The following is a 27543-nucleotide window of genomic DNA, read 5'->3' on the forward strand; positions in this document are numbered from 1 at the left end:
AGCGCAGCACAGAGACTATACTGTACGCACGCACACAATTCTTGTGAATCTTTCACCTGGGAGAGAATGAAAAATGTGTCCGAGATGTTATTTACTGCGCTCACACGAGCAGAGGGGGTTGACCAGGGGGTGAGTCGCTCCTCTGTGTAGTATGATGCAATGCAGCTGAACCAGAGTGGAAAGGGTGGCTTGCTGTCATTTATTTACCACGTTAGTGGTGTGTATGGGATGGCAGGGAGGCGGTGTTTGAGTACTGGAATCACAGTGACTGGCAACATTTCGCAGGGGCTTGGAGTCTGGTGCTTCAGCTATGTGGCACTTCTCTACTGAGCAGCGGCCTGCGGTGTTGGGGGTAGCACATCCTTGCTAAGTGTTGCCGCGCTCGAGGCAGAGCGTAAAATAGACCAGACAAATTTGTAGAGGCCACACTCCAACACAAGACATCACAGCACTCAGAAGATAACTTCTGAGAGCAAACAGGACCTTATTTTGTCCACATACTTCATTGAAATCCATTTGAAGATTGCCAATGAAATAATTACTAGTGACTAAGTTTGATGTAGGAAAGTAACCTGCTTGCAGAGGGGCTTCACCAGTACTGAGTGAATGTACATTCGGGGCTCTTCACACCAGTGCCCTAATGGCTCTCTGAGAAGCGCCAAATACGGCAGAAAAGACCGAAACCTTGTTGACCTCACACAGAGAGAGACAAACAAGCATGGGCTCAAAATCTACTATAGCTGCGGTCACCACGCCCACCGTCACCAATGAGTACGAACAGTCGGGACAGTAAATAGCATCCGACGTGATGCTTGACTGTACGTCCACCTTTCTGTAGCCTACCTTGACTAACAACAAGCTGGTAATACTGATCAAGACAACTGCCTGCTCCTTCTCTTCTAAGTGAGCATGCCGGCAGCAGGGGCGGACCAGGGGGTAGCCGGATAAACTCAGCGTTTCACGCCCCGGTGACAGTGAGACTGAGTGACCCGGACCCTGGCGGGCAGCACCTGCCATCAGTCATCGAGGCAGAATGCAAAAATTTTCACTTCATTTCTTCTCCTTTCGCTCTCCCATCTCCTGCTCTCGCTCCTTGCATCTACCCATCAACACACTTTCTTCTTTCAGACACGTGCTCGCCCAAGAGACTGTGTGGAAAGCGGGTAGGTAGGGGGCACAGAAAAAATATTTACTTCCATTCCTGACCCCGCAGACGCCATGAAGAATAAGAGTTACAAAGAAGGAAATGTGGGGCTCAACATATCTTACCGCTGGTTTCATTGTTGAAGTCCAAAGCTTCTACTATCAAAGTGTAGGATCTCTGTAGAAAAGAGAGAAAATTTGATTGTTAGAAAGCATTTAAAAATATCTCTATGAACACATTGTCAAAATTGTTTCCTAGCAATGATTAAAATACGTCACAAAATAAGTTTCACCTCACATTGAGAGCTTTCAAAGCAACCAGCTGTGTATCTAACAACAACAACAACTTTGTTGATTTGATTAAGGCAGGATAAGATTACATTTTTTGTGCGTGTGTGTGGGGGGGGGGGGGAGGCAAAGCAGACAAACGGCAGGAAAGATGAGCAGACAAACCCTGCACGAGGGAGTCTAATGCACGGCAACCAAAGCAGCAAATGACCTAGCCAGATGACACGACACAGACTTTAGAATAATGACTTCAACAAGTCATAATAAAATAAAAAGTACACAAAGAGGGATAATATAGATGGCCATGCCAAAAATATGTCTTCATCTCAGCCACAGAAAGCTTGCTTGCTTTTGAAAACTGATTTTCGCCCCAAAATAAAGTTTTCCACATGTTTACAAAATGTGGCCAGAGATGTCAGTGGATAACTTCCAAAGCTCTGAGAAAGCAGGTCTGTTTTGCAGTCTATATGAGATTTGCAATTTAATGCCAATTTAAAATGTGGCGCTACGAAGGCTGGGAACCACCTACAAGTGACACTTTTTTTTTTTTTTTTTTTTAAGAGGAGTGTCACAAAAAGACAGGCAGATGAAATAATAATGAGGATGATAACTAAAGAAGGAATATGGGAAACAGAAAGAATGCTGCATTCTGGCGGGCTTGTCCGCACTCCCAAAGCACGAGGACTGATCAGGATCGGTAGCACTCGCACCAATATCAGCTTACACTTTCTCACGAGTCACCACCCTGCACCACATTCACGAGGGAACACACAACAGTGTGATCACAAATACGCAAAGGTTTAATTTAACTCTTCTTGGAGGCACACGCCGACACTACGATGACCTCATGGCGAAAACACCTGCTCTGAGGAAAACTCCTGATCGGCTTTGAGCGGAAAGAGAGTGGCAATGAGTCACCCCCCCGCACCCCCCCCCCCTTTTTTTCTCACTGCTTTGCCCCATTTTGTTAGCCATTTAACTTTCCATCTCTCCAGGAGACATTGTCTCATCATGTGCCAGCGTCTCCTGCAATCAGAGTGGCTATTATTTGAAACACAGCACTCATCATCACCAAGCATGGCAGACTGACTCACAGCTTGGCTGCAAGCACAACATACACAGGCAGCAACAATGGAAATCCAAGACCTAATCAACAAATATTGCTGCCCAGCATATAGCTACATTACATTAATAGAAACAAGGGTCCCCTAGTCCTCTTCCCCTCCCCACTCTAACATTGCTACTTTGGTGTTCCCATCATATGTTCTCACTTAGCCTCTTGGACTACAACTTCTTTTTTTTCACCACAGGAGACATTCTGCGTCGATCCAACTCAACAATAAATGAGCATCGAAGCAATGCTTCTATACAACCAAACATGGATTCATACATCAAGGTACTAGGGATGGGCATTTAAATGTCCTTGATGATTACTGGGAAAATAATGAATTAATAGATTTACTTTATTTATTTAATTTAATGGGAGAATATCTGATTGTTCTGAATACTTATTTTGATACAAGTGGTGGGCAGAAAAATGCTGCCTTGAATTGTTGAGCTATAGCAAAGTTTTGCACAGATTTGCAACTTCCTATAGTTGACGTCAGGTTGTTCTTTAGACTCAAACTCAACATCAATAATTAAATCCCTATCCCCTCTTTTGGTTGCATCCAAGTATACACTCCTTTTTGACCTAACCGCTTCAAAGATTAATGAATCATTCTTAAAGATCAATTAATAGATATTATGCCAAGCCTTAGAAGTCATGTCAAGGTGCAAACAATCGTAGTTCTTTAGTTAACTAATCATCTTCCTAAGCTTTATCCATTTCATATATATTTGTGATACTGTTTTGTCAATGTGTTTCTTTAAAAAAAACAAAAAAGGGGAAACTCAAAATCAATACAGAAACCACGAAGATCACCCATCTCCCAAAAATATCAACATCAGTCATGGTTGCGACATCTTCATTGACGTAGCTGTGGTTGATATAAGAAACCAGGATTGCTGGATTTTCTATAGTTGACCTTAACATGGCTCTGAAACAAATCTTAGGATCTGGTTTTGAAGGACTATCGTGTTACTAAAGCACAACAATGGCCAAACCCAAATCTTTTCTGAGGGTGCAGGACATGAACCCGACACAGAAGCTTCCTAGTTACACTTCCAATAAATAAAAACAACACAAACACTGAGGGGGCTTGTCATCATGGTGCACAATGTTTAATGTTTTACTAGCAAATTCCTTTTTAAGGCCGCTCTCCAACACACCCTTCCTTTCTGTTTCGTCACTGAAGACTTGCCTCAACATGGAGGCAAGAGAACTGTGCCACCATCAATTCCCACCACTTTGACGTGAGAGTCCAAAACAAAAACATATACTCAAGGCACTTGTGCAAACATGACAAACCTGCAAAATGAAACTCCCTATTCAACTAATTGCTGAAAGGTTTGGAAACACACACCCAAAATCTCTCAACTAAACTGAAGCCAAAACTTTGAAGTAATCCAACATTATGTTTGCGCCTCACAGAAGGTTGGGATAGGCTGGCAGCAGGTAACATAGTTAATTAAAAACAGACGCCTTTATAAAGTGATCGGACCTTTGCCAAAGCCGCACCAGGATGATCCAACACTTGTACAGGCAACAAGAATCACCCTTTAGTGCAGAAAAAGCATGCATCTCCAACTTTTGCGAGGCGTTATATTTGAGAAACAACTTTATGACTTATTTTCCCCCCCCATTTCTATCGTTTACTTTATACTTGATTTCATTTTCTGACTCAAATTAAAAAAAAAAATTTTAATTTAAAAAATTTGGGTTTACAGATTATTAAAATTAAAAAGATTAACTACAATTTTAGCAAAACACTGACAATATTTATCCAGCGCTGTCCAATGAAAAGCACACCTCCCAAAAAATGACTGAGTTAGATGCTGATACCTAGACAACATCTCAGGGATTTTTTCTTTTTTTCCAGAATTCCGATTTTTTTTTTTTTCTTTCAAAAATTTACAACGTTATCCATTAGCAACGGTCTGCACTGCCCAATTAAAAGCATGTCTCCAAATGTGCTGTTCATTCAAAGGTCGTTGTTTTTTAGCCAAATAATTTTTTGTGATTTTTTTCTGGAGATACTTTCCATTGGACAGCAATAATAATGTGTATACAAACATGGGCAAAGTTCAGTGTGAACAACATCAGCAGTACCTTAATCTTAAGTAGCTTTGCCATTAATGTGATTGTAGACCAAATAAACATTTGCTGAAACCTAGATAGGGACCAGGCCCTCACTCCATCACACCGTAACTCCGGGGCTGTTATCAGCTTGTCTGCCACTGCCAGGTTCACTTTTCCCAGACTCCCAGCTGACTCGTAGCTCCTCTTTGAACTGCAGCGTGCAGACTCCCGAGCAAAGTGAGTCCTCCTTATCTTTCCTGTCCAAACAGCCACTACCCAACAAGACAGGCTACATACCGTAAGCGGCCGAGATCACTCCAGTTCAAACCACAAATATAACGCGAGTCTCACTACGAAGGGGATTTTTCTCAACGCTAACACTGTTCTTGGATCTAGCTGATGTACTCTCCCAAGGTAGTTTATTGGAATAAAAGCAAGGTAATACTTACTGCTCACAGCTAAAGGACCAAATAAAGGCAACAGATTAGCCACGTCCTGCCTCAGAGGAAATGTAAACAGTTGTGACAAAGACATGTTAAACTTTTCCATCGGTTTTCCTGAGTCAATCACTTCAGAAGCATTAACCTGAGATCCAACCAATGATAGAGGCCACTGAGTAACACACAGCATTTGTCATTACAGTCAGGCTCAGGCACGATAAGGCAACTCAGAGAATCACCCACAAAGCCGACGATGGCACTGACGGCCTGGCAGGAAGGAACGTTTAGTTTGCACGGAGATTTTCATCACAACAAGGAATTGGCAGGAAGACAAACAATGTTGTAAATTCAGCAGCTTACTAAACATCCCTTTAAAAGGTACATCAACTGAGTTGGGAGAAAGAAGGATCTCTCCTTGTGCCAACAAAAGCAAAAATGCTCCGCAAGGAACTCCAGGCCATTGAGCCCTGAACCCAGGAGCAGGAATGAAAGCCATATAAATGATTTAACAAAAAAAAAAAAAAAAAAAAAAAAAAAAAAAAAAAAAAAGCAGCATGGCCCTTGGTCCTCTTTGAGGGTCACTGGGCTTATAGAGAAACAAAAACAGCTGAACCCAATTAAACATGTTGTTTTCTATGCACGTTTCCATGCAGTTTGAAGTCCCCCCCCCCGTGAAGCGGCTATTGCGTAACCGTCACAACACCACAAGCACACTTTAAAAATGGCCCAGTTGAAGAAAGATTTTACTCTTATACTGGAGTCATTTGCACTTTCGCAACACATCAGAGCAGCCTATAGAAAACAAACATATCATTACTCCCCCCAGTTGCCAGAGGTGGTCACCCCTCAAGGTTGAGCCAACTATTGACTGACTAGTCCCAGTTCATCAATCACTGAAATGCCAAAACAAGACAGAGACATTGCGATACAGCAGAAAATTATGCTATAATTAAAACATGATTACTCAAAGTCATCGTAACAGATTTGGAATATTCGCTTGTCTTCCAAGTTTTCAGATTGATTGATGGGGAAAGCAAAAACAAATAAATAAATTCCTGTATTTGCACTAAAATGTCATGGTTTCTAAACAAAGTTCTGTGGCAATGTATAGGATTATTCTGGCAACATACAAACAAGGGATGAGCATTCAAATCTCTTCCATTACCCTTGGCATAGGTACACTACAGATTGACCCTGGCAGAAAATGTCTAAACGTAGGTGAACCAGTACCTTTAAATATAACCATTTGAAATGCTGCACTCAGATAACTCAAATTTAAAAGGTCTTCTGTGCTTCATTGATATGGTCCAAGATGCTAAAGAGATTTCAGAGACAAGGTTCCAGTTCGCCTATGAGCCAATATCAATCACTGCTGAGTCCACTACAACTGTTTCCTGTTGCTTGTCCTGCACTGGCATTAGAACTGCACTGTCGCCATTGTGCTCTGTAATCCTCACTGTAGTCATCGAGGGCACACCATTGTCTCACGGCTATATACACAGCGAGGGTCCGGCTGGCTGGGCTCACACAGTGAATGAAAGTGCGGCGTTAAACGGTCGAATCAACACAGGGCAGCGTGGCAACTCGTTAAAAGATGTCCAGCCGATGGCATGGAGCTGGATGCTTGGCTCTCACCCTACCTGATCCAAGCACATGTGTGCAGCCTCATTAAGTGCGGCAGTTGCTGTGGGTGGCGAGGTTAAAGTGATGAAATGCCTGGGGTCCAACAGAGCGTGACTTAAACAAAGCCCTGCACGGACAAGAGGCCAACTTCATGCGGCTCTGAGAGAAAATGAAGGGGTCGAGGGGGGGGGACTTCATGAACCCGAGGTTCCCAACAACTCGATTGCACCACACTGCCATCCGTTCACAGCAGCCAATCAACTGATGAAAAGTGTGATATCATACCTACGCTGACAATTGTTGATGTGCACTGAGGTAAAACACTGGAAGTGATGGATCAGAGAAGCTATCAAGAGAATCGCTTATCTTTTGAACTGTTCCTCCTCCTGATTCCCAAAAACGCTTTATTCGAACAGGAAATACACTGGAATTCAAACCATTTAGGGCATCAATTTGAATACAGAACCCAAGGGATTGGCTCAGAACCTTCCCTTTGTCTAGATGCATTTCAATGCCCCTACAATTGAATTTCAACCACTAATACAATACTAATCTGGCACCGAGTTGCACGTTACCTCAGTGTTACCATGAAGGGATCCTAAACAGAGACAGACGTTTGTCTTTTTACCTTTTGTACTACTGAGTTGTCATAATGAAATGTCACTAAGGCCACTAAACTGTACCATCAACTACTTACAGTATATTGTGTCCTTAATCACCCATACTTATCGAAGTTAATAAACAACAGTATATGAACGGGAACCGTGTATCAGCCAAGACTTCCATCAAAAAATGCCACATTGCAGTTTTAGTACTTGGTGGGAGCTTGTGTGATCAATCTAACAAATTCAGTCAAAAGGTACTAGACTCAAACTAGGGTGTAAGGATGGTGGGAAAAAAAATTGTGAGGCGCCAGAAGATATCAAATAGCATGCAACCCTGCTGTGAACATTGTTTAACTGACTATTAGATCATAGCAAATGTCTATCTGCCTTCAAGTAATAAATGGCTGCTGAAACACATTAAAAAGTACAATGTGAGAGGGAATCATGCAGTCTTCCACTTCACTCAATGTGGCAATGATGTTCACAGTAGTCAACAATTTTTTTTTTTTTTTTTTTTTTTAAACCCAGTTCCACCTCAATTGAGACAAAAATAGTTTTGATCTCATTGGACACATACACAGCGCCTTTGGGCCATTCACCCATCAGGCTGTGTGTGTGTGTGTGTGTGTGTGTGTATGTGTGTGTGTCTGTGGCTGTGTGTATAAGTTGTTTGCGGGCCAAGCTGTGGGGCCAGTCAGTCTGTGCAGTCAACATTCAAATGCACTCCACCATGGCAAATCATCTTGCACAAAGCTACAACATTCCCACAGGCCGAGCTGTGAGAAAGAGCTGACACTTGAGGAAACCAGGCATTGAGGTTTCACTGTTTTGAACATGACCAGCTTCCAGGCAAGCAGAAGATCGACACGGCACTGGAAAACCAGTGTTGTTCTTTTAACTACAAATTGCATGTGATTGCAAAGAAATGCTACCTGTGGCCAAAATGTCAGACAAAAAAAGGGCTGGTTACACATCGCAGTATATTTTAGCAGCTGACATTTTTTTTTTTTTTTGCATTCTGGAAAGTTGCTTTACAATGCAATAGAAATCCCACGTGAATACCAAGCTGAAATACATAGTACCGCAGGTGTGTCGTAGGAAAGTGTCTAAGTTCACTTAATTGGGTAAAAATTATTGACGCCAAACAATGTATGTTTGTTCATCTATGCCAGTGACATATATTGACAGACAGAACAATTAAATGTGCTTCCACTAGATGGCAGAATCTATAACCTGCGTATCCACATTTTGCTACAATTTTTTTGGGAGGCAGGCCATGTGACTTTTTTTTGTGTCAAATATGTGCCTTGGCTCAATAAAGGCTGGGCGGCAGCATGGGCTTAAGGGAGAGTCCTATTTAAAGTTCTATGAACTTTGGGGACATCATTGTATTATTATTATTTTTTCTTCAAGAAAAAGTCCAATATTTCAGAACCATCCCCATAATGCGACACCATTACTCATCCATAGATCAAGTCGAAAAACAAATCAAAATTTTTGAGGCACAAAAGGCAATTGTCAGAAATCATAATTTACTGCTATCTAAAATGAACCTTGAAGCAGCAGCCTGTCAGCCTGAGGCCTTCTGGGGAAAAAAAAAAATACAGCTGCACCTGGTTAATTGGTGCAGATAATGGGACCAGGGGGGGTCCTTCTTCACCACATTCACTTTGTTGTGCTTTCTTGCAAAGCAAGTGATTGACCGACAGTAATTGCACACAATTGCCTTGTAAACAATGCGCAGTTTCTTTTCAGAAATGAAACGTTCTAACTTACCGGCCAGGCGAAGCTGAAGGGCAAAACTATCCTGGCCTTGTCATTCCTGACCGAGCCCCTAAAAGAAAAGGTATTCCCTCCGAGGACAGGCGTAGATCCCATTCCGAAACTGCAAGGCCCCGCCGCCGAAACCCTTGACTGGTATTCCTTGAGGCAAACTTTAAAAAAGGTACGACACTCTCCCCGTGCGCTGCACTTGCTGTCCGCCGCGTTCCGTGCGCCGTGGCAGCACGCGCCGCTGAGCAACTCTCCGTTGGCGTTGTGCGCCGTCAACATTTGCAACTCGAACTGTCCCGATCCGTCTGACACCTGTTGACGACACAGCAGTCAAAGCGCCGCGTTAGAACAGTACTAAAATCACGAAAAACTACTTGTTGTGGGTTTTTTTTTTTCTTGCACGCTACATGTCATGTTAGCATAGCCGTATTAAGGTGACAATCAAAGTATATGAACCCAACTTGAACCGCGAGACCCTTCCCCCCTCAAAATTTTTTTTTTTTTAAATAATAATAATAATAATAATAAGCAGCAGCAGCCGCCCACCAGCACCAACACCATTGCGTACCTTTAGGAGAAGCGAGAGTAGAAAGGCAGCAAGGACGGCGGCCCTTCTCCAAGTCATGCCTGCGGACTGAGGTGGCCGCTGCTCGAACTACTCGTCTGGCCGACACTCGGCACCACGGCGCTCCGATTTAAACATGCACGACACGCCAGAAAGACGTCACGATTCAAGCCGGGCACCGGATCCTCTTCCCTAGCTGTGCCCCGCGGTTTTGTCCTTCCTCTTCGGGGTGGGTGGGTGGGAGGGACGGAGGGAGACAAGATTCCACTTGTTAGTGAGGAAAAGTTGAAGCCATGCGGCGGTCCGCCTTTGCTGACTGACTGAGAAGTTGTTGCGAATGAAGCGCGAGGCAGCCTGCACAAGTTCAAGCGAGAGGGAGTGTCTGCGCCTGTGCGTGTGCAACCCAGCACGGCCCACCTCCACCTTCATCATATTCATGAGCGAGTCGCAGAGCCCGCCCACCACCATTCGGACCACCGCGCTCATCAAACGCCCGAGGTTGAACTTTTCGGAACAAACACGAGGAACGTCACAAACCGGCGGAGATCGGCACAGCGGCCAAATTTGGGCTCAAGTGACAATACTGTCGGTAAAGTCAAAAGTAGTCCTCCAAATAATTACTTCAGTAAGAGTAAGTACTTGTAGGGGGGCAGTATTGAATACCAGCTGAGTAACTTATGATTTATTCTTTTTTTTTTTTTTTTTTTTTTTTTTTTTTTTTAAATCAGAGCACAAATGTGAAACTACAGAAGCATATTGCTGCCACACCAGAAAAAAAAAAGTTCAATATCATGTTATAATGGGACAAATTTCATGGTTTAACGGGGCAAATTTCGCATTTTAATGTGATAAAGTTCACGTTTTAACAAGATACATTTGAAAGGTTTCACGTTATAACATGATAAATTCCCCGTTTTAACGTGATAAATTTCACATTTTAATGCGAGCATAACATTCATTCATCATCCGTTCCGCTTATCCTCACCAGGTTTGCTGGAGCCTATCCCAGCAATCTACGGGCGAAAGCAGGGGTACAGTCTGAACCGGTCGCCAGCCAATCGCAGGGGACATAGAAACAAACAACCATTCGCACACACATTCACACCTAAGGGCAATTTAGAGTCTTCAATCAACCTGCCATGCATGTTTTTAGGGTGTGGGAGGAAACGGGAGTGCCAGGAGAAAACCCACGCAGGCATGGGGAGAACATGCAAACTCCACACAGGCGGGGCCGGGCTTTGAAACCCGGTCCTCAGAACTGTGAGGGAGATGTGCTAACCAGTCGCTCTCACCGTGCCGCTGCGAGCATAACAGCCACTGTTAAAATGTGTAAATGGACTGCCCTAATTTAGCAATTTACACCATCACAGTGCCCAAAGCCGTGACCCTTGGGTCACTGGACGATCCGCTCTACCAACTGAGCTACAGCCGCCCAACGAAACAAGTCAAAACTGGATAAGCTCCACTTTCACACTCAGCAATACAAAACAGCAACTCCTTCCAGTTGAGGTCACTGGTGGAGCCCTTTAAAGCTACGTGTCTTCTTTTTGTTTCTTGTAAATCAGTTACCAGTTAACTCCACTACTTTTCTATTATACTGTAAAAAAATAAAAAAATAAAAATAAAGCCAAGTGCACTGCGATTGGCTGGCAACCAGTTTAGGGTGTACCCCGCCTCTCGCCCGAGGATAGCTGGGAAGGGCTTCAGTATACCCGTGACCCTTGTGAGGATAAGCGGTAAAGGAAAATGGAGCAATAAACATACATACCTTCAAAGCGGCACGGTGGACGACTGGTTAGAGCGTCTGCCTCACAGTTCTGAGGACCTGGGTTCAATCCCTGGCCCCGCCTGTGTGGAGTTTGCATGTTCTCCCTGTGCCTGCGTGGGGACTCCGGTTTCCTCCCACATCCCAAAAACATGCGTGGTAGGTTCATTGACAACTCTAAATTGTCCGTAGGAGTGAATGTGCGTGCGAATGGTTGTTTGTTTGTATGTGCCCAGCAATTGGCTGGCAACCAGTTCAGGCTGCTTCACCCTGTTTGCTAGTATATAGTTATATTTTTCTGAGATTTTTGATATTTAAGTCAAAATATTGAGAAAAAAATGTGTATATTTTTTAGGTTAAATGGTTATAAAAGCAGCGACTGTGCAACATCAGGGGCCCTAACACTATGGCTTTTGAATAAAATAAATTCAAGCCATTGAATATTGAAATTAATGGCTGTATTGAGGGATTCAGTCTCCTGGTACTGTGGATGAAAGCAGACCCCAGAGTAATTGCGGACTCCTTTATAAACACAATGATTCATATTGGAGGCTCTCCATAGTAACACCCAAATCCCTGTGGTTCTTTCTCCAGAACAGACATAAAACACTTTCACAATCGGCTCAAAGTCCTGATACGGAAAATCATCTGATGTTGATGTGCCCAAATTCTTGACTATTTCATTTCATTCTCGTAAAATTATCACTTTAATAAAAAAAAAATCAACTTTTCTCAATTGAACTAGTTTATTCTGGTAAGATTATGACTTTAATCTAGAAGTGTGTGTGTTTTTTTTCCAGGGTGGCACTAAAACCTCTTTGTAACTAAAATGACCTTACAAAAGAAATGAGCATCAAGGCCAGAGGCTGTGTGAAGGGCTTTCTAATAAATGACGAGTATCCTCACCATCTGTTTGTGCAGTATGAGCCTTGGAGTAAATGCATTGAATTCCACAAGTGAAATAATCACCATGCCTGCTTAGTTCTGGCATATGTTCTTGCTGGAATGCCTTTTTGGGACATTTTTAGAATGTAAAGTGAACAACAAGCTGTGTGCACATGTTTATTGTTCCACTGTCGAACAATCACACGAGATCTTTCGCAATTACAGTACAAACATTGAGACATTCACCATTGCTTAATAGAAAAATATTTGTTGAAAGATATTATGGCCCCTTTATGTTTCCCTAGATGCCCTTTTGTGGAAGGGCAATTACGGCCAGGTGTATCTTTTGGATCAGACTCGGCCTACACACACTTACACACATACAGACAACAAGATGGGAACCTCCTCTCACCCAGTGGTTAGGGATTTGTGTGAAGCAATTACACAGGTCAGTAATGGGTCACAAAAACGGAAACACAGTTGGGCGCTATGATGGACTGTATCAATCAGTAACCATGTTGAGTCTCACCTTCACACTTTACTGCTCTTTATGAGGGTGTCACATCTCCTTTGTACGTTTCTCCCACAGAAGCTGAAAAAGATCTCGAGATCTGTCCGCATTATGGTGGATGCACCAAAAAATTTATCTTGTTATTACTAGTGTTGTACCTCAATGAGTTGAATGAACTAAATTTCATGAACGAGTTCATATTTTGGTCGAACGTGATCTGAACTTAGTTCATTTCTGCCTGATAAATGTTATTGAGAATGTGCTCATTCTGGTGTCTGTGAGCGATTTTTTTGGAACACAAGTGTCATGGTCTAAGTTTTGGTTTGGGTTGTTTGGTTTTTCATGTTTTCCTGTGTTCCATGTTTTTCATGTCTTGTGTGCTCATTTAGTTATTGTGTGCACCTGTTCTCATCAACCTTCTACCTTGTGTCTACCAATCAGCTCCATCCACAGCTACTCGTGTCTTGTCCAGGTGTTCCTCGTTGCCTCATCAATCTGTTTGTATTTAGTTCTCTGGTTTCTTTCAGTTCTTGTTAGTTCATTGCCGTTGTCAGGTGTCATTGTCTCTGTCACATCCTAGTCACCAGTTGTTGCTTAGTTATTTCACCAGTCATGCTTTGTTTCCAGTTTTAGGTTTATTCAAGTGTTTCTTTGCTACTTTGGTTATCAGTTGTGGGACTTTGTTTACTTTGCTTTTTCCATGTTCCTTGTTTGCCTTTTTTGGAGGGGGATTAAATATAATTTTTTGAGACTCCTGCCTTGCCTCCCTGATTCCCTCCACTTGGGTCCTCCACGTTTTTGCCTTGTCTTCCTTGCCTTCAAAATCCCGAACTGTGACAAGTTCATTTTGATTCAAGAGTGCCAGGTTTTCTTAGGGACTTCCAGGACAAAACACGTCTGGACACACTATATACGAGTCCTCATATGTTGGTGGACAAACGGCGTATTTGGCAACCGATTCAGTGCGTCCGCCATTCATGTTTACATGTGCGAGGTTTGTTCAGGGACACTGCGTAAATGGGAGAGAATGTGCTTTGTTAGGAAAATTATGATTTGGATCAGAGCTATTTTGTTAATCTAGTCAGCCAGAGCTGCTAGGAATGCAAAGTTATCAATGTCCTTTCACTGTCTTTCCTGCCCTACTGTGTGTACATTAAAGACAAAAGCCCTGTTTTTGTTTCAATTCCTCATTTAAAAAAAGACCATTCAAGCAACATGGTTTTCCTCATGTTTCAGAGATTGTAGGGTGAAAGCTGCAGCTGGCTACTAGTGTGGACTGAATGGGTGGCAACAATGGGGAAATGAATTATTATGAGTATTTTGAGGGTCAGCAACATACAGTATTGAATAAAAAAGAAGTATGACCATTTAATTTTTGAAACTGTGAACTTGGTTAAAAATATTTAATTATGAACAATGAACTGAACTAGTTCTTTTTTGGAATGGTGAACAGAACTTTGAACTAGTTTGTGTGGAAAAAGAACCTTGCCAACACTGGTTATTTTACTATATCACTTGCTTTAAGCACACACAGCTCATAACTGTGTGTCTTTCAAACTGTCAAATAACATAAACAATAGCTTTATGTACAGTGTATGTATTACAGCATAAGTCATACTCTACCATGCTTACAAAAAAAGGAATGGGAATTTTTGTTTAAACTGAAAACAAGAACATAACAGCTTTACGTTTGATCATGCTTAAAGGAAAAATGTTGGACTTTTTTTTGTAAGAACATGAAAGATGAGTTCCTGGAAGGAGGAATGATGTCAGACCGTTGCGCTGTAATCCATAGTCAAAGACCCCAGTGGGCTTAATTGCATGGTTTCTGGATGTGGCTCTGATGCAATTACCTATATTATTATTTTTAACTTTAGTTTGAGCCTTTCACATGTAATAAATACAATGCATATTTTTTGAACAAGCTAGTCAAGTTAAGCAATGCAAAAACTGGGATTGCTATATGTTGTGATGTATTGGTCTTTACAATTTAAGACCATCAACATCTCTAAGCATTCACATGCAAGAAATGAAAAGGTGGGGATACAGTATGCTATATTGCCCAATGATGGTTTCTATGAAATGCTGTGCTGTATCATCCAGCATTATTCTCAAGTTTTATTGTCCAGCATTTTGGCTCTATAAAAAACATCTAATTTCTTTCAAAAACCATCTCCAATTAGCACTAACATGCATTTTGTATTTCCAAAAAAGGGAAGAGCTCCCATCAAAAGAGCAACTTGGCTTTTTCTTCATACAATAACTGACAAGGATAGCAATGCAAAAGGATAATCATGTCTTCTGTGATGGTCTGCAAAAATTGCACAATCTTTTAAGTTTAATATATTTATTCCTATGTGAATTCAAACAGCAATGTGCTCATTCCATCATTTTAAATCACTGCTGTCAATATGTAAATGCCACATTTCCTGTGGTTGAACTTCAAGATGAAAGGTATCGCTTCCTCACTGGCCGCCTGAGCTGATAGACATCTCAGGTTACAGGCCTCATTGAAACACTCCGTCTGGGTAATTAGGGTTAATTGGAGAAGTTTTTAACCCTTGGGGGGATTTTTGTCCTTGATGGCAAAAGGCAAATTTGAGTCTAGAATGTTTGTGTGTGCATGCATGCGGTGGCCTAATGACCTGCCTAGAGGTGATGCTTATGTTGGAATAATGATGTTGTGGCGGCACAGTGGACGACCGGTGAGCACATCTGCCTCACAGTTCTGAGGGGTTCAAATCACGGCCTCGCCTGTGTGGAGTTTTCATGTTCCCCCCGTGCCTGCATGGGTTTTCTCCGGGTACTCCGGTTTCCTCCCACATCCCAAGGTTGATTGATTGATTGAAGACTCGAAATTGCCCGTAGGTGTGAATGCGAGTGCGACTGGTTGTTTGTTTAGATGTGCCCTGCGATTGGGCGGCGACCAGTTCAGGGTGTACCCCGCCTCTCGCCCGAAGATAGCATAGGCTTCAGCACACCCGCGACCCTAGTGAGGATTAGCGGTACAGAAAATGGACGGATGGATGGATATGTTGGTTGCGATGAATGAGAAAAAAAAAAAAAAAGATTAGTATATTAAATAAGAATTTTAGTGATTCAAAAATGGCAAAGATGTAAAAAAAACACTTTTTATCCACATTATTTAAACAACCCTTATTCCTTTTTGTCTCCCATCTACTTCCAGTCAGGTATCCAAGCAGCGCTCTCAGTGTCCGGTTAAGCATGGTGGAGAGCAGGGTTTCTCCTCTGAGGCCATGGTGCTAATCTCCTGCAGCCTTAATGTGATTATGGTAATGATCACACAAATGACCCCTGGGCTTTGGGAAGGAGGGGTAGGGGGACCCGTGGTTCACGCATCCTCACACAGGCACTGTGGCCCGGAACACGCAGGGGAGACCACCAGACTGATCCCATCCTGGTGGCCCTCTCCTGTCCTTCTGTCCTTGCTGAGCTTGGAAGAGAAGTGTAAATGACCAAATACATTCCAGCCTGCAACAAAAGAGCTGAACAACCATGAGGGAGATGGATATCTTTTGTTGTCTGACACTCAATGCCGTATTCCAATCCAATTACCTCAGCCTTTTGCAATCCCTCCTGTCGCGGTGCCTAGCAATGAAGCCTGTCTGAATTCAGACTCGGACCCTGAACAAGAATTTGGTGGATTAGGTGCTCAGAGAATGTTCCCCTCCCCCTACTTCGAACAACATTGCTTCTCTCGTTCCCCAAATGTGATGGATGCAGAATTACACCATATTTTTTCTTTGTTTTTGTTCATACAATCTCTTTAATCCACATTTTATTTGGGCTAGATAATACCACAAGTAGCTTGCTTCAGTTATTATTCAGATTTTACAGCTTTTTTTTTTCCAAAACAAAATGAGCAATTACAAATATCGGTCTCCAAAGCTACAGGATGGTCTGTACTTTACATGTGTGCGAGTTAAAGAAACAATTTGCCAGTTTCCAAATGACTGGTTGAATAGCTTATCTCTGTCACTGTTTTTGGGACCTCAGATCACCTACATAATAGTCAATGACCTTTCTTGACACATTCTATGCTCAAACTAGATATTGTGTGTTCAGTGCTTGTACAAACATTGCAGCATACTAAAATGAGGAGAGACTGTACGTAGTATAACAAGACATAATCTTGGCAAAGATTTCTGTGTCCATAAAATAATCGACTGTTTGCATTCCACGTTTCTTAGTACAGTGCTCGCAGAAAGTGTAACTATAATTAGTAATCACTGGGGAGATAAATAGTATTATCTACTGTTAAAGAGTTTGCCTAATTAAGATTTCCAGCAATTTTCTGAAAGCCCAGTTTGATGGATGTGTGTGTGTGTTTGTTTATTTGTATATATGTGAGAACAACCTTCACGCGATTAATGTGTGTTGAGACCATCTGAAATGGGAAGGTTTGGAAACATGGGATTACAGTATAGCTGGTTAAATTGAAAGCAGAAGATGAGATGTTGGTTTAAAGTGAATTTAATTGCTGTGAGGGTGATGCTAGTGACTCATGCATGTCATGTTTATTCGAGTTGTCTTTGACTTTTTTTCCCAAAGGGTCATAATTTATGTCATTTCGGCTATATCCACACTTACACTGATATTTTTAAAAACACATTTTCCCACACCAGGGTACAGTATAACAAAATAGCTGTGCACACTAATGCTATTTTCAGAAAATCACTGTTGGCATTTTTCTGGCTGTCAGGCAAAGCAACAAGGGGCACAATTGTACCAAACAGCTCGGCCATTTTAGTGTCTGAAGAATGTCATTTTAGGAAAATGCATATGAACAACAAGGGTGTTTTAGGAAAGGGGGAAAGATAATCTTTAGCAAAAACAATCAAACAAAAAAAATGTACTCTGGCACTTATGGCGGTTCAAATGAACTACATTACAGTAGGTTACTCAGAACATCTTTGAGAGATGACCAGATCTGCATTGTATAAGGACAGACGCCTTTATCATAAGTCTGTCTGTACATTAACATGGCAACACATTTATCGAATAGTAACAAGAATAGAGGAAGTAAAGCTCACAAAATGTATGTCAAAATTTTTTTTTTATCTGACTTTGGAGGTACTGACTGTGGATCATCTTGAATGGTTACAGTAGATGCGTTTGATCCTGTTTGTGAAGTGGAGCCCTGGTGTTTCCAAATCGCATTATCCCAGCCTACCAATCATGGGCATCAGTTCCAAGGAACCAACAATGCCTTCTGATCATATTGATACAACAACTTGTATAATGTGTGTGTGTGTCTGTGCGTACCAAGACGGAATATAACGGGCAAGCTGGTGTAACAATATTTTCGGTGGGAGGATGAAACCAGTCCAAGTGAAGAGATTAGAGACATCACACTATCTGAGTGAGATGGGCCACCATATTTAGCGCTGAGCTTCAGTAGGTCCGAACAGTGCTCTCGTCCATCAGGATATTGACTTAAGGTGACTACAGCCATTTACGTGAACTTTCTGTCTGGAGGGGGTGACACTGATAAAAGTCTTCCAATCTTTTGCCCTCGATTGTTGGTCACAATTCACTGTGGCTAATGTAGCCATCAAACAAATCAAACTCAGGATACAAAAATATTCTTCCCTGTTCAAAATTAAGAGTGGCCTACGGATTTGTGGGGAGGAACTAGCACATGTACTTAAACCCTGTCAAATCTACAATCACTGCCAGTCTCCGAGGAAAATATTAATGCTGGCAACGTCTGACGTCCCTTGCACCATGATGTCTCGGTTTTTCCATGACATACTTGAAGATTGCTTCCAAATGGGCCTGTCAGTTTGAATATAGGCGACCCAGGCATTTCACTTTCCTCTAAAGTCAATAAGATCTGCTGCTTCTCCCACACATGGATGAAAAGTAGGCTCATACACCAAGAATAAGTTTTGAGATAGAACAGGAATTTGCTTGCTGAAATGTGTTTTCATGTCCAATCATCTCAGTGTTGAGTGAGCAGGTTGGACTGATGTTTTTGGGGGAGTTTGCAGATCAAAAACTACAATGGCAAAGTCAAGTGGTTGTGTTTCCATCACACAACAGGCCACAACATTACTACCACCTTTTATTATTCTGATTGTAGTTTGCAGCAGGGTAGAACAAAACTGCCATCATACTGAGAAATATCTACAAACATAATGTTATTACCTCGTTTAGCTACATTGGAGTCATAATATTATTGTGAGCATGGTACAGTAAACGTTTTGTGTTAAATTTTATTAAAGCAATCCTCCTTTGACTGTCAATCAGAATGGCAAAATCCGATTTTTTTTTGTACTTGTATTTAATCTCATTAGATTGTGCAAGCAGTCATAATGTGGCTTTTTGTGTATAATAGAAGTAACAGGAAAATGACTTAACTTTATTAGAAAATGTGGACACACATCTTCACAGTAATAAATCAGAATAATGTCAGCTGCTACTGTAAAACTAATTAGATAATTTCTAAGCATATTTACTGAGTCAACACACAGGCAGTTAAATTATCAATTTCGGGACAGACAATGTTCAGTTTGTGCTGCAGAGAAGCAGAACCATCACAAACATGAAACAATGGAGCAACAACCCATTTACAAGAAACAAGCCAAAGCTAAGAGTCGAGCTCACTGGAGCGTGTCACCTACCTGTTAATGTTAAACTAATGAGCTCATTTCCATCCTCATTGTGGTCAGGCAGTTAGTGTAAAGGCTCCAACACATGATGTAAATCACCAGTGAAGGTTGGCATTCTTTGAAATAACTTCATTGACGTTCGTTTGCTTTGCCTGCTGAGTGATTGATGAGGATGTCAGTGCAAATTTTCGCAGGAAAGAAAACTTTGAGCTGAAAGCACATTTTCCCAGGATGTTGAACTGTTTACTATGAACAGATAAACTAATGCATTGTTTGTGTGCATGTGTGTGTTATATACAAATATACTACATATGGATATATATACATTTTGGGATCACCTAGACAATTTCATGTTTTCCATGAAACACACTGTTGTATATTTATAAATTAACATTCAAAGGTTTGGGGGTCACTTGGACCATAGCAAAAATATTCCAAATATACATGGTAAAATGTGTTAAGGCCCGTTTAATCAAGGCTGAACTTTTTGGCCATAATTCCAAAAGGTAGTTTGGCACAAACACAACACTGCTTATCACCAAAACAGCATAATTCTTTAGGGCTCATTTTCTTGAGCTGGAACTGGGGCCTTAATCAAGGTGGAGATAGTTATGAAAAGTTAATGCAGCAGTCAGTGTTAGCACAAAACTTTCAGGCTTCTGATAGAATATATATAAATGTGTGTGTGTGTGTATATATGTGTGTGTTCAATACCAAAGGGTTGCGACATTTGGGTTTTAGACAGACCCATAATTGATCATAAATGTATGCATTTCACAATCGATTCATATTCTACAGGATTGACTCACCTCTTTTATGTCTTTGCCACAGGTCTAAAAAGCACCATGATTTAGTTGTAAATCTGTCAATTGCTATAATATTTTCCACGCAGCATGACAAAGAGTACACAGGCAGTGCACAAGTGTGTGTTGTACATACCTCAACTTATCGCAGTGTGTAATTAATTATTTTCGAAAATGCGTGTTTGGCTCCTCAGATTATAGTCTGCTTTGGTAGCTGAAAATAAAAACAAAACATTTCTTGTCGACTCAACTGAATTTGAATAAAAATAAAATTGAATGTAATCATAGAAGTGGACGGGGAACTAGTTCATAGAGCAAATAATAATACCCAGTATAATGTGATAAACATGCGATAATTGATTGTTGTTTTAGATCCAACTCAGATAACATTTATTTTCCAAGGTACACATTTCTCACTTTTGTGCACTTGGCCACACCACGTTGGCCAGCGGATCCTGTTTTTGACAATACATGGTTTGAATGTTGTTGATTATGTGCTCCGCTATGTTACATCTGAGCCTCTGGAATGTTCTTGTTGACAGTGCCCTCGTTCCAGCAGTTTAGAATGCTGACTGAAATCATGTAATTTACCACATATAAGACTTAAAGCTTTGAGTGTGAGAATGAGAGACTTTCCCCTTGTGAGCTATGGTTAGAAAAGAAACCTCTGCATGTTTGGCAGCCTCACGGGCCTTTGACTGAGTTTCATCTTTCAGCAAACTGGCATGGCTACCTGGACTGATCCTCTTCTGGTTACAACACTGAGGGCCTGATTTACTAAATATTTGTGTGTGCAAAAAAACTAGATTTCGCACACTGATAAATGTGGAAACCTATCTACTAACTGGGCGTCTGTCAAATGTGAAAAATTGCTGCGCAGTTATTGTGCGTATTCTGGGTGGAGCATATGCAAATAATTTAGCTCGCAATGTGATCAAACAAATTGAGATGTCTGCTTTTGTGTTTTTAAATCGTGTATCTGAAACGCAGGTGCAAATGGGTACGCAAAGCAGTGCCAGCATAGCGCAGGCAAAATAACAGGTGGAGAGAACTTTTCCACTTGTGTAAACCTCATGAATTGCCGCAAACAAAAATGAGTGAGACATAACTGGATGGTCTATTCAGCTATGCAACATTAAAAGCTTGTGAACGATCTAAGGGCTAACTTGGAGCCAGTCACAAGAAGTGATGCCATATCAGTGATGCCAAAATTCCTTTCAACTTTGCATTTCTTTTGTATCTGGGTCATTTCAGCGCACTGTGACAATTGGTCCCGGCTTCTCACGGAGCAGTTTTCCCAGGTGTGCTGTCCCAGGTTTTAAATGGAATTCACACATTCAGGACGTGTTAACTCAAATAAAACATGTCTATTATGCTATTCCTGGTTTCCGTAAAATATTTGCAGTGATCGTTTTATTTCAAATATTCTAGATCCTCATATACTGCAAAGATGGATCAGTTCATTCATCATTAATGCATTTTTCATACACTAATGGTTCCTAACCTAGTTTAAATGATCTCTCAACCCATACAAACTCTCATTTGAAGATGACGAAGACAACTTTATACTAAATTTGAAAAAAAACAAACATGCAAATGTCATCTCTTAGGCGGCACGGTGGTCGACTGGTTAGAGCGTCTGCTTTACAGTTCTGAGGACCTGGGTTCAAACCCCGGCCCCGCCTGTGTGGAGTTTGCATGTTCTCCCCCGTGCCTGCATGGGGTTTCTCCAGGCACTCCGGTTTCCTCCCACATCCCAAAAACATGCGTGGTACGTTCATTGACAACTCTAAATTGCTGGCTAATGGATGGATGTTATCCCTTACCTGCCAGGTATGGAAATCCTGGTCTATACTCACTAGACACTGAACTGTGTCACTACTGAATCTCATTACTTAGTGTACCTAATATTATGACAATGAATTATCCCTCCTTGCTTCAGAAAAAGGTCTTGCTTTGAATCTCATTCATTTGTGGAGGTGTACAAAAACTCTGGCCAGTGCTTGCATGTATTAAAGTGATGACTGGGATGCTATTTACATTCATACCACAAGTACCATGTGCTGGGATGAATCAGTGCACATGTCAGCGATACACAGGGTGAGAGTGTAACTGCGGCTGGCTGCCTGCTGTCTGAGGTTGCTGCAGACTGGCAGCAGCAGACAATGTTTTGACATGAGGGTGCCTGTCTGTCACTGGCTGACTCGACTTGTGCTGAAAGAAGCCGGACTGCTGGAAAGTCTCAAAATAAGTGTAAATGAGGGGGGTCTGCAGTACAGAAGAGGCTCAGTACTATCCTGAGCTGAAGTATGGCTATGATGCCACCTGAACAATGGCGTGTCCAAACTTCTTTTTTTTTTTTTTAAATGTAATCTCATCTCCCTTGATTTATTATATGCTATATATTAAACTACAGGATAATAACAGTGGTGGTTGGGCTCTTTTGCATCAGCATTCTGACATTCCTTTGTACTCAGTTCAAGGCGTGTCTTGAGAAATCATGAGGCACTCCTTTTGTGTACAAGGAGTTTGAGCACGTTCATTATGGACTGCTTGTGAATGACAATGTTTGTTGAGAAGTTGAAAAAGAGAGGTTGGTCTCATTCGCAGTCTCACGGTGAGCACAAGTCTTAATCATGTGAGCCTAGCAAAGAAAAAAAATAATCTAATGCAGGGCACCATGAACATTTAGTCATGGTTACTGGACATTACTACCTTGTTTCTATGCCAACCAAAAACGAAAAAGTTCACATTAAGTCTGGCTCAATTAATACAGAGTGCATTCAAGTTAACCAGTAATCATAACGCTCCAGTGATCTAAGGGCCATTGTCACAGAGGCACTTGAAGCAGTCTTTTGTGCAACAGAAGAATGGCCAAGTGACCCCCGGCCGTGCAGAGCAAGACCAAGCAGACGTACGTCTCTTTGGCCCCTCCACCCGCTCCTCTCAGCAGCCCGGGGTAAAATTTCAGGGTCCAAGTGGCCATGAGCATTGCTGAGTGATAGGTGGAGAGCTCAAACCCAATAGCTTTGATGATGGAAACAAAACACAGAGACCCTCCCGACTTCTGCAGCCCAGTGACTACAGCGAGCTTGCTTGTATGAGGGTCATTGTTGGCATTATTCACACTGTATGTGTTTCAATGAGCACATGCGATAAACTCTTCCCAGAGGCCTGGAACAATACAGACTTTTGTGTTTGCTATCATAGTTGACACTCGGTGCTCACAGGATCGGACAGGATGCTCTGACAATGATTTATGAGATCGAAGGTCCATCTGATGAGTTACAATTCCTTTGACCCTGTTGAGAAATACAGAGAATATTCTGTGCATTCGCCTGCAATGATATACGTTTCAATATTGTCATTTCTATGTGGTTAAGTAGTTAAGTTCCCAGGAGACCACAGGGGCTGTTAGAGGGTGGGTCACCTGCAGTGCTCTCACATGCTGGTGGTGGCTTTAATAAAGCACTTGAAGTCAACACTTCACCTGCGTGCTTGACATTCAACTCTCAAATAAGAACATGAACTCTTCCAGCCCTTAACAAAGATCAAAAAGAACAATAAAATGATTACTAACGAATGAGGTAGTACTGTAAACTTTTTTTGTATTTATTACACAAATTTTATTTCTCAAGGGGCACTAGACAGATGGCTAGATACAGTAGATAGCTAGCTAGATGACAGACAGACAGACAGACAGACAGACAGACACACACACACACACACACACACACACACACACACACACACACACACACACACACACACACACACACACACACACACACACACACACACACACACACACACACACACACACACACACACACACACACACACACACACACACACACACACACACACACACACACACACACACACACACACACACACACACACACACACACACACACACACACACACACATACATACATACATACATACATACATACATACATACATACATACATACATACATACATACATACATACATACATTAAATTCATGAATGCTGAAGAAAGGGCGCATGTTGTACTTAAAAGAAATCCCGGGTCTGGGACTTTCACTTTCTAGCACATACGGTATGGGAGCACAAAAACATTGTGATGTTGAAGTGTTCCAGGTTCATGGACTGTGTCTAAAGCTGTTGATGTTGCTCAATCAAAGAGCAGATAGTGGCTCCTGCTCATTTTATTGCCCTGTAGAAACATACCCAGGGTATTATGTTATCAAGCTGGGGAAAGGGAGGGAGCGGACAGACGGCTGAACAAAGGCAAGGCTAACAGCTGTGCCAGTGTAAACAGCGGTTAGATTATTGGAGAGTAAAGTTAAGCGCCTCTCAGTAACACAAGGCGTCCAATACAGACGTTTTCTTTACAACGCAGCAACTTACTGAGATCAATTTGGATAGTGCTGTTTAGTAAACCATCAGAAAAAGTACATCATTTCACATTTGGGGGTACACTCAATTCATTGGGGTGGTAATGTACTGTTTTTGCCACCTTGATATTTGTCTTTTACAACATACATGTACAGTTTTGGGCCTAGAATAGGTACAAACAATCACATTGGCGTTCAGTAATTCTCCTTATGTATTAAGTATATTTGTCAGTGGCGGGACGTACCTGACTTAATTCAACTCTTAATACCACCACTATCACGCTGCAATTACAGACTATACGTGTACCGTATTATAATATCCATCCATTTTATCCACACAAGGGTCATGGGTATGCTGGAGCCTATCCCAGCTATCTTCGGGCGAGAGGCGCGGTACACCCTGAACTGGTTGCCAGCCAATCGTAGGGCACATAGAAACAAACAACCATTCACATTCACACAATTTAGAGCCTTCAATCAACCTACCATGCATGTTTTTTGGGATGTGGGAAACCGGAGTACCCAGAGAAAACCCACACAGGCACGGGGAGAACATGCAAACTCCACACAGGCAAGGCCGGATTTGAACCCCGGCCCTCAGAACTATGAGGCAGATGTGCTAACCAGTTGTAGACCGTGTTGCCATATGTCTACTAAATAGATATTATATACAATGTACAAATGCAAACACACCATACTTACTAGAGATCAGAGGCGGCTAGTCAATAGAGGGTGCTGGGGCACTGCCCCACCAGTGCTGGGACACCTTGAAAAGGACAAAATAAATAATGAAAATGAAATATTTCATGAATATAAAAATATTTCAAAATATACGGTTACATATGTATATTTATTTTTAGACGTAAATGATAAAAAGTACACCATTAATGATGAGTAAAATTGCTTTCTTTATGGCTGTTGTCTCATTTTACAATGCGTTTTTGGGTGCCCCTGTTAAAAGTTGGACATGTGCAGTCGGTCCTTGTGCAATTCAAAAGATACTGCAGAGGTAGGGTGTATTCCAGCGGTAATGAGCACAACTTGGGTTGATGACATGATTGCTTGAATCCAAACTTGGTAAAATTTTGTTTTCATTATGGCTGGTCTTTTCAGACAGAGGTTAAATACATGTATAACCTATCATTTATTTATGCAACTACTGTATGATATGGTATGTAAACATGAACGCCTAACCATCAGCAATTGTCATCTTTGGTGGCTCTGTGGTGACATGTTAAAAAAAGACATTGTTGGCGTTTAAAGTTCCCACGGGTGCAATTCCACGGTCCCCCTTTGCCATTCACCATTCGCCGAAAGTGCTTTCATCTGTTTTGCCAAATGCAGAAATAGGTTGTGCGTGTACTGGATTCTTCGGTGTTAGCAGATGATGAGCTGCGAACAGAAGCTAATGTGCCACTGCTACCTGTGCCAAATGCAGGAGTTGTAGGCATACAGTTTTTTATTTTGTTGTCCCGTTTGGCTGTTAGGTCAAGCAGAATGGAGGATCTGTATCCCTTTTATGCCGGAACAGTTTTACTGTGTCACAGTGAGTTTTTAAGCTGTCGCTGTGGTTTCTTAGTATTATTATGGATATTTATTGAGAATCAGAGTCAATCTGTCGAACAGAACAAAGTTTCTAGAGGGGAGTGTGAAAAGAAGACAAAAGACAAAGCACGAACTGCAAACAAGATGAGAAGAGTAAATCCTTATATATCTAGAACAATGAAACTTTTGACATGAGTGTTGTATGGGGCAGTAGTGCTAGACCCTGTGAGGGAAGAAGAGGACAAGATAGGACAGTCCAAGGACAGGACAAGAAGGATGCAGGACAAAGGTCGTGAACCCGGCTGTACAACTGAAGTGTGGTGGGAGTGACTATGCTGTCCTCACGACACGTTGCTTATGTGAAGCTCGACAGCCAGCGAACTAATACTCATACTCTTTTCTTGTTTTTATGGAGATCTGTTGTGCTGATACAAATACCAGGCTGAAACGATAGTAACTGAAGCAAACAGAAAATTATACACTGAACTACACTGTACATTTGTGTAAAATACAAGTAGCACATGCAGCAAGCGGTTATAATCAGCTGGAATAATCACGATTTTCAGTATAAAAATAAAAACATTATGGACCTCAAACTAGTGCTTGTCAACATACTGTACAAATACTTACAAAGACGAAAATGTCCCAAGGCTGAAACGTTCAGAGCCCAAATAGTCAGTTATGAGCTATCTTCAGAGCTCACTTTTACTGTGACGACTAGCTTGACTTCTACTGATGAAAGAATACGTCAAAGATCCTCTGCGAGCGGAAGATGCTCCTATACTGCTGGCAAAACAAACGATCCTTAATGGTTAGATGTCTCACTCTGACAAACTCACTCCAAACGCCTCAACAGTTTACAGTATACATATATACTACAAAATGAAGATATTTATTAGCAAATATGAACTTACTAATTTTAACCTTATATAATATGGATGTCTTAACACAAAGACATGACACACCCCGCTTGATATAATCACATTATATCACATTAAATACCAAAGAAAACACATGAAACATTACACGTGCTACATGGCATATTCAATGAGTCTCTGAAAGCAAAACAACAATTTCCGACACAGGTCTTAAGAACACCTTTGTAGTCCCATCTTTAACAATCCGCACTTGCACTTTGCGGACCTTCTTGTCACAGCTGGGTAAGGTCTTCACTATCAGTCCCATAGGCCATTCATTCCTGTGTGCTTGAGCATCCTTCAACAGGACAACATCTCCTTGTTTGACATTTGGTTGATTTTCAGTACATTTTGTGCGTTTCTGCAAATTCGACAAATATTCTCCTTTCCACCTCTTCCAAAATGCGTCTGCTAACTGTTGCACCTGTTTCCATTGTTTTCCATACAACAGTCCTGAGGAAATGTTTCCAGATTCATTC

General features: G+C 41.7%; 1 protein-coding gene and 1 long non-coding RNA gene across 4 annotated transcripts in view; both read right to left on the reverse strand.

Annotated features, from left to right (window-relative positions):
• Window positions 1–10015, reverse strand: part of jag1b (jagged canonical Notch ligand 1b) — a 28956-nt gene extending 18941 nt beyond the window's left edge. For all 3 annotated transcript variants that reach the window (XM_061789542.1, XM_061789544.1, XM_061789541.1), the window contains exons 1-3: window positions 9622–10015; window positions 9057–9365; window positions 1270–1321 (exon numbers count right to left, since the gene is read on the reverse strand). In XM_061789542.1, the coding sequence (XP_061645526.1) occupies window positions 1270–1321; window positions 9057–9365; window positions 9622–9678 (418 nt within the window). In that variant the 5' untranslated portion in view covers window positions 9679–10015. The remainder of the gene's footprint in view (window positions 1–1269; window positions 1322–9056; window positions 9366–9621) is intronic.
• A 5924-nt stretch (window positions 10016–15939) lies between these two features.
• LOC133486189 (uncharacterized) lies at window positions 15940–26913 on the reverse strand. The gene is made up of 3 exons (XR_009790954.1): window positions 26778–26913; window positions 25305–25368; window positions 15940–23519 (listed from the first exon to the last, which is right to left on the reverse strand). It is a non-coding gene; the product is annotated as an uncharacterized LOC133486189 (long non-coding RNA).
• Window positions 26914–27543: the final 630 nt, after the last annotated feature.

Source organism: Phyllopteryx taeniolatus, chromosome 11, assembly GCF_024500385.1.
Source record: "Phyllopteryx taeniolatus isolate TA_2022b chromosome 11, UOR_Ptae_1.2, whole genome shotgun sequence".
NCBI classification, from domain to species: Eukaryota; Metazoa; Chordata; class Actinopteri; order Syngnathiformes; family Syngnathidae; genus Phyllopteryx; species Phyllopteryx taeniolatus.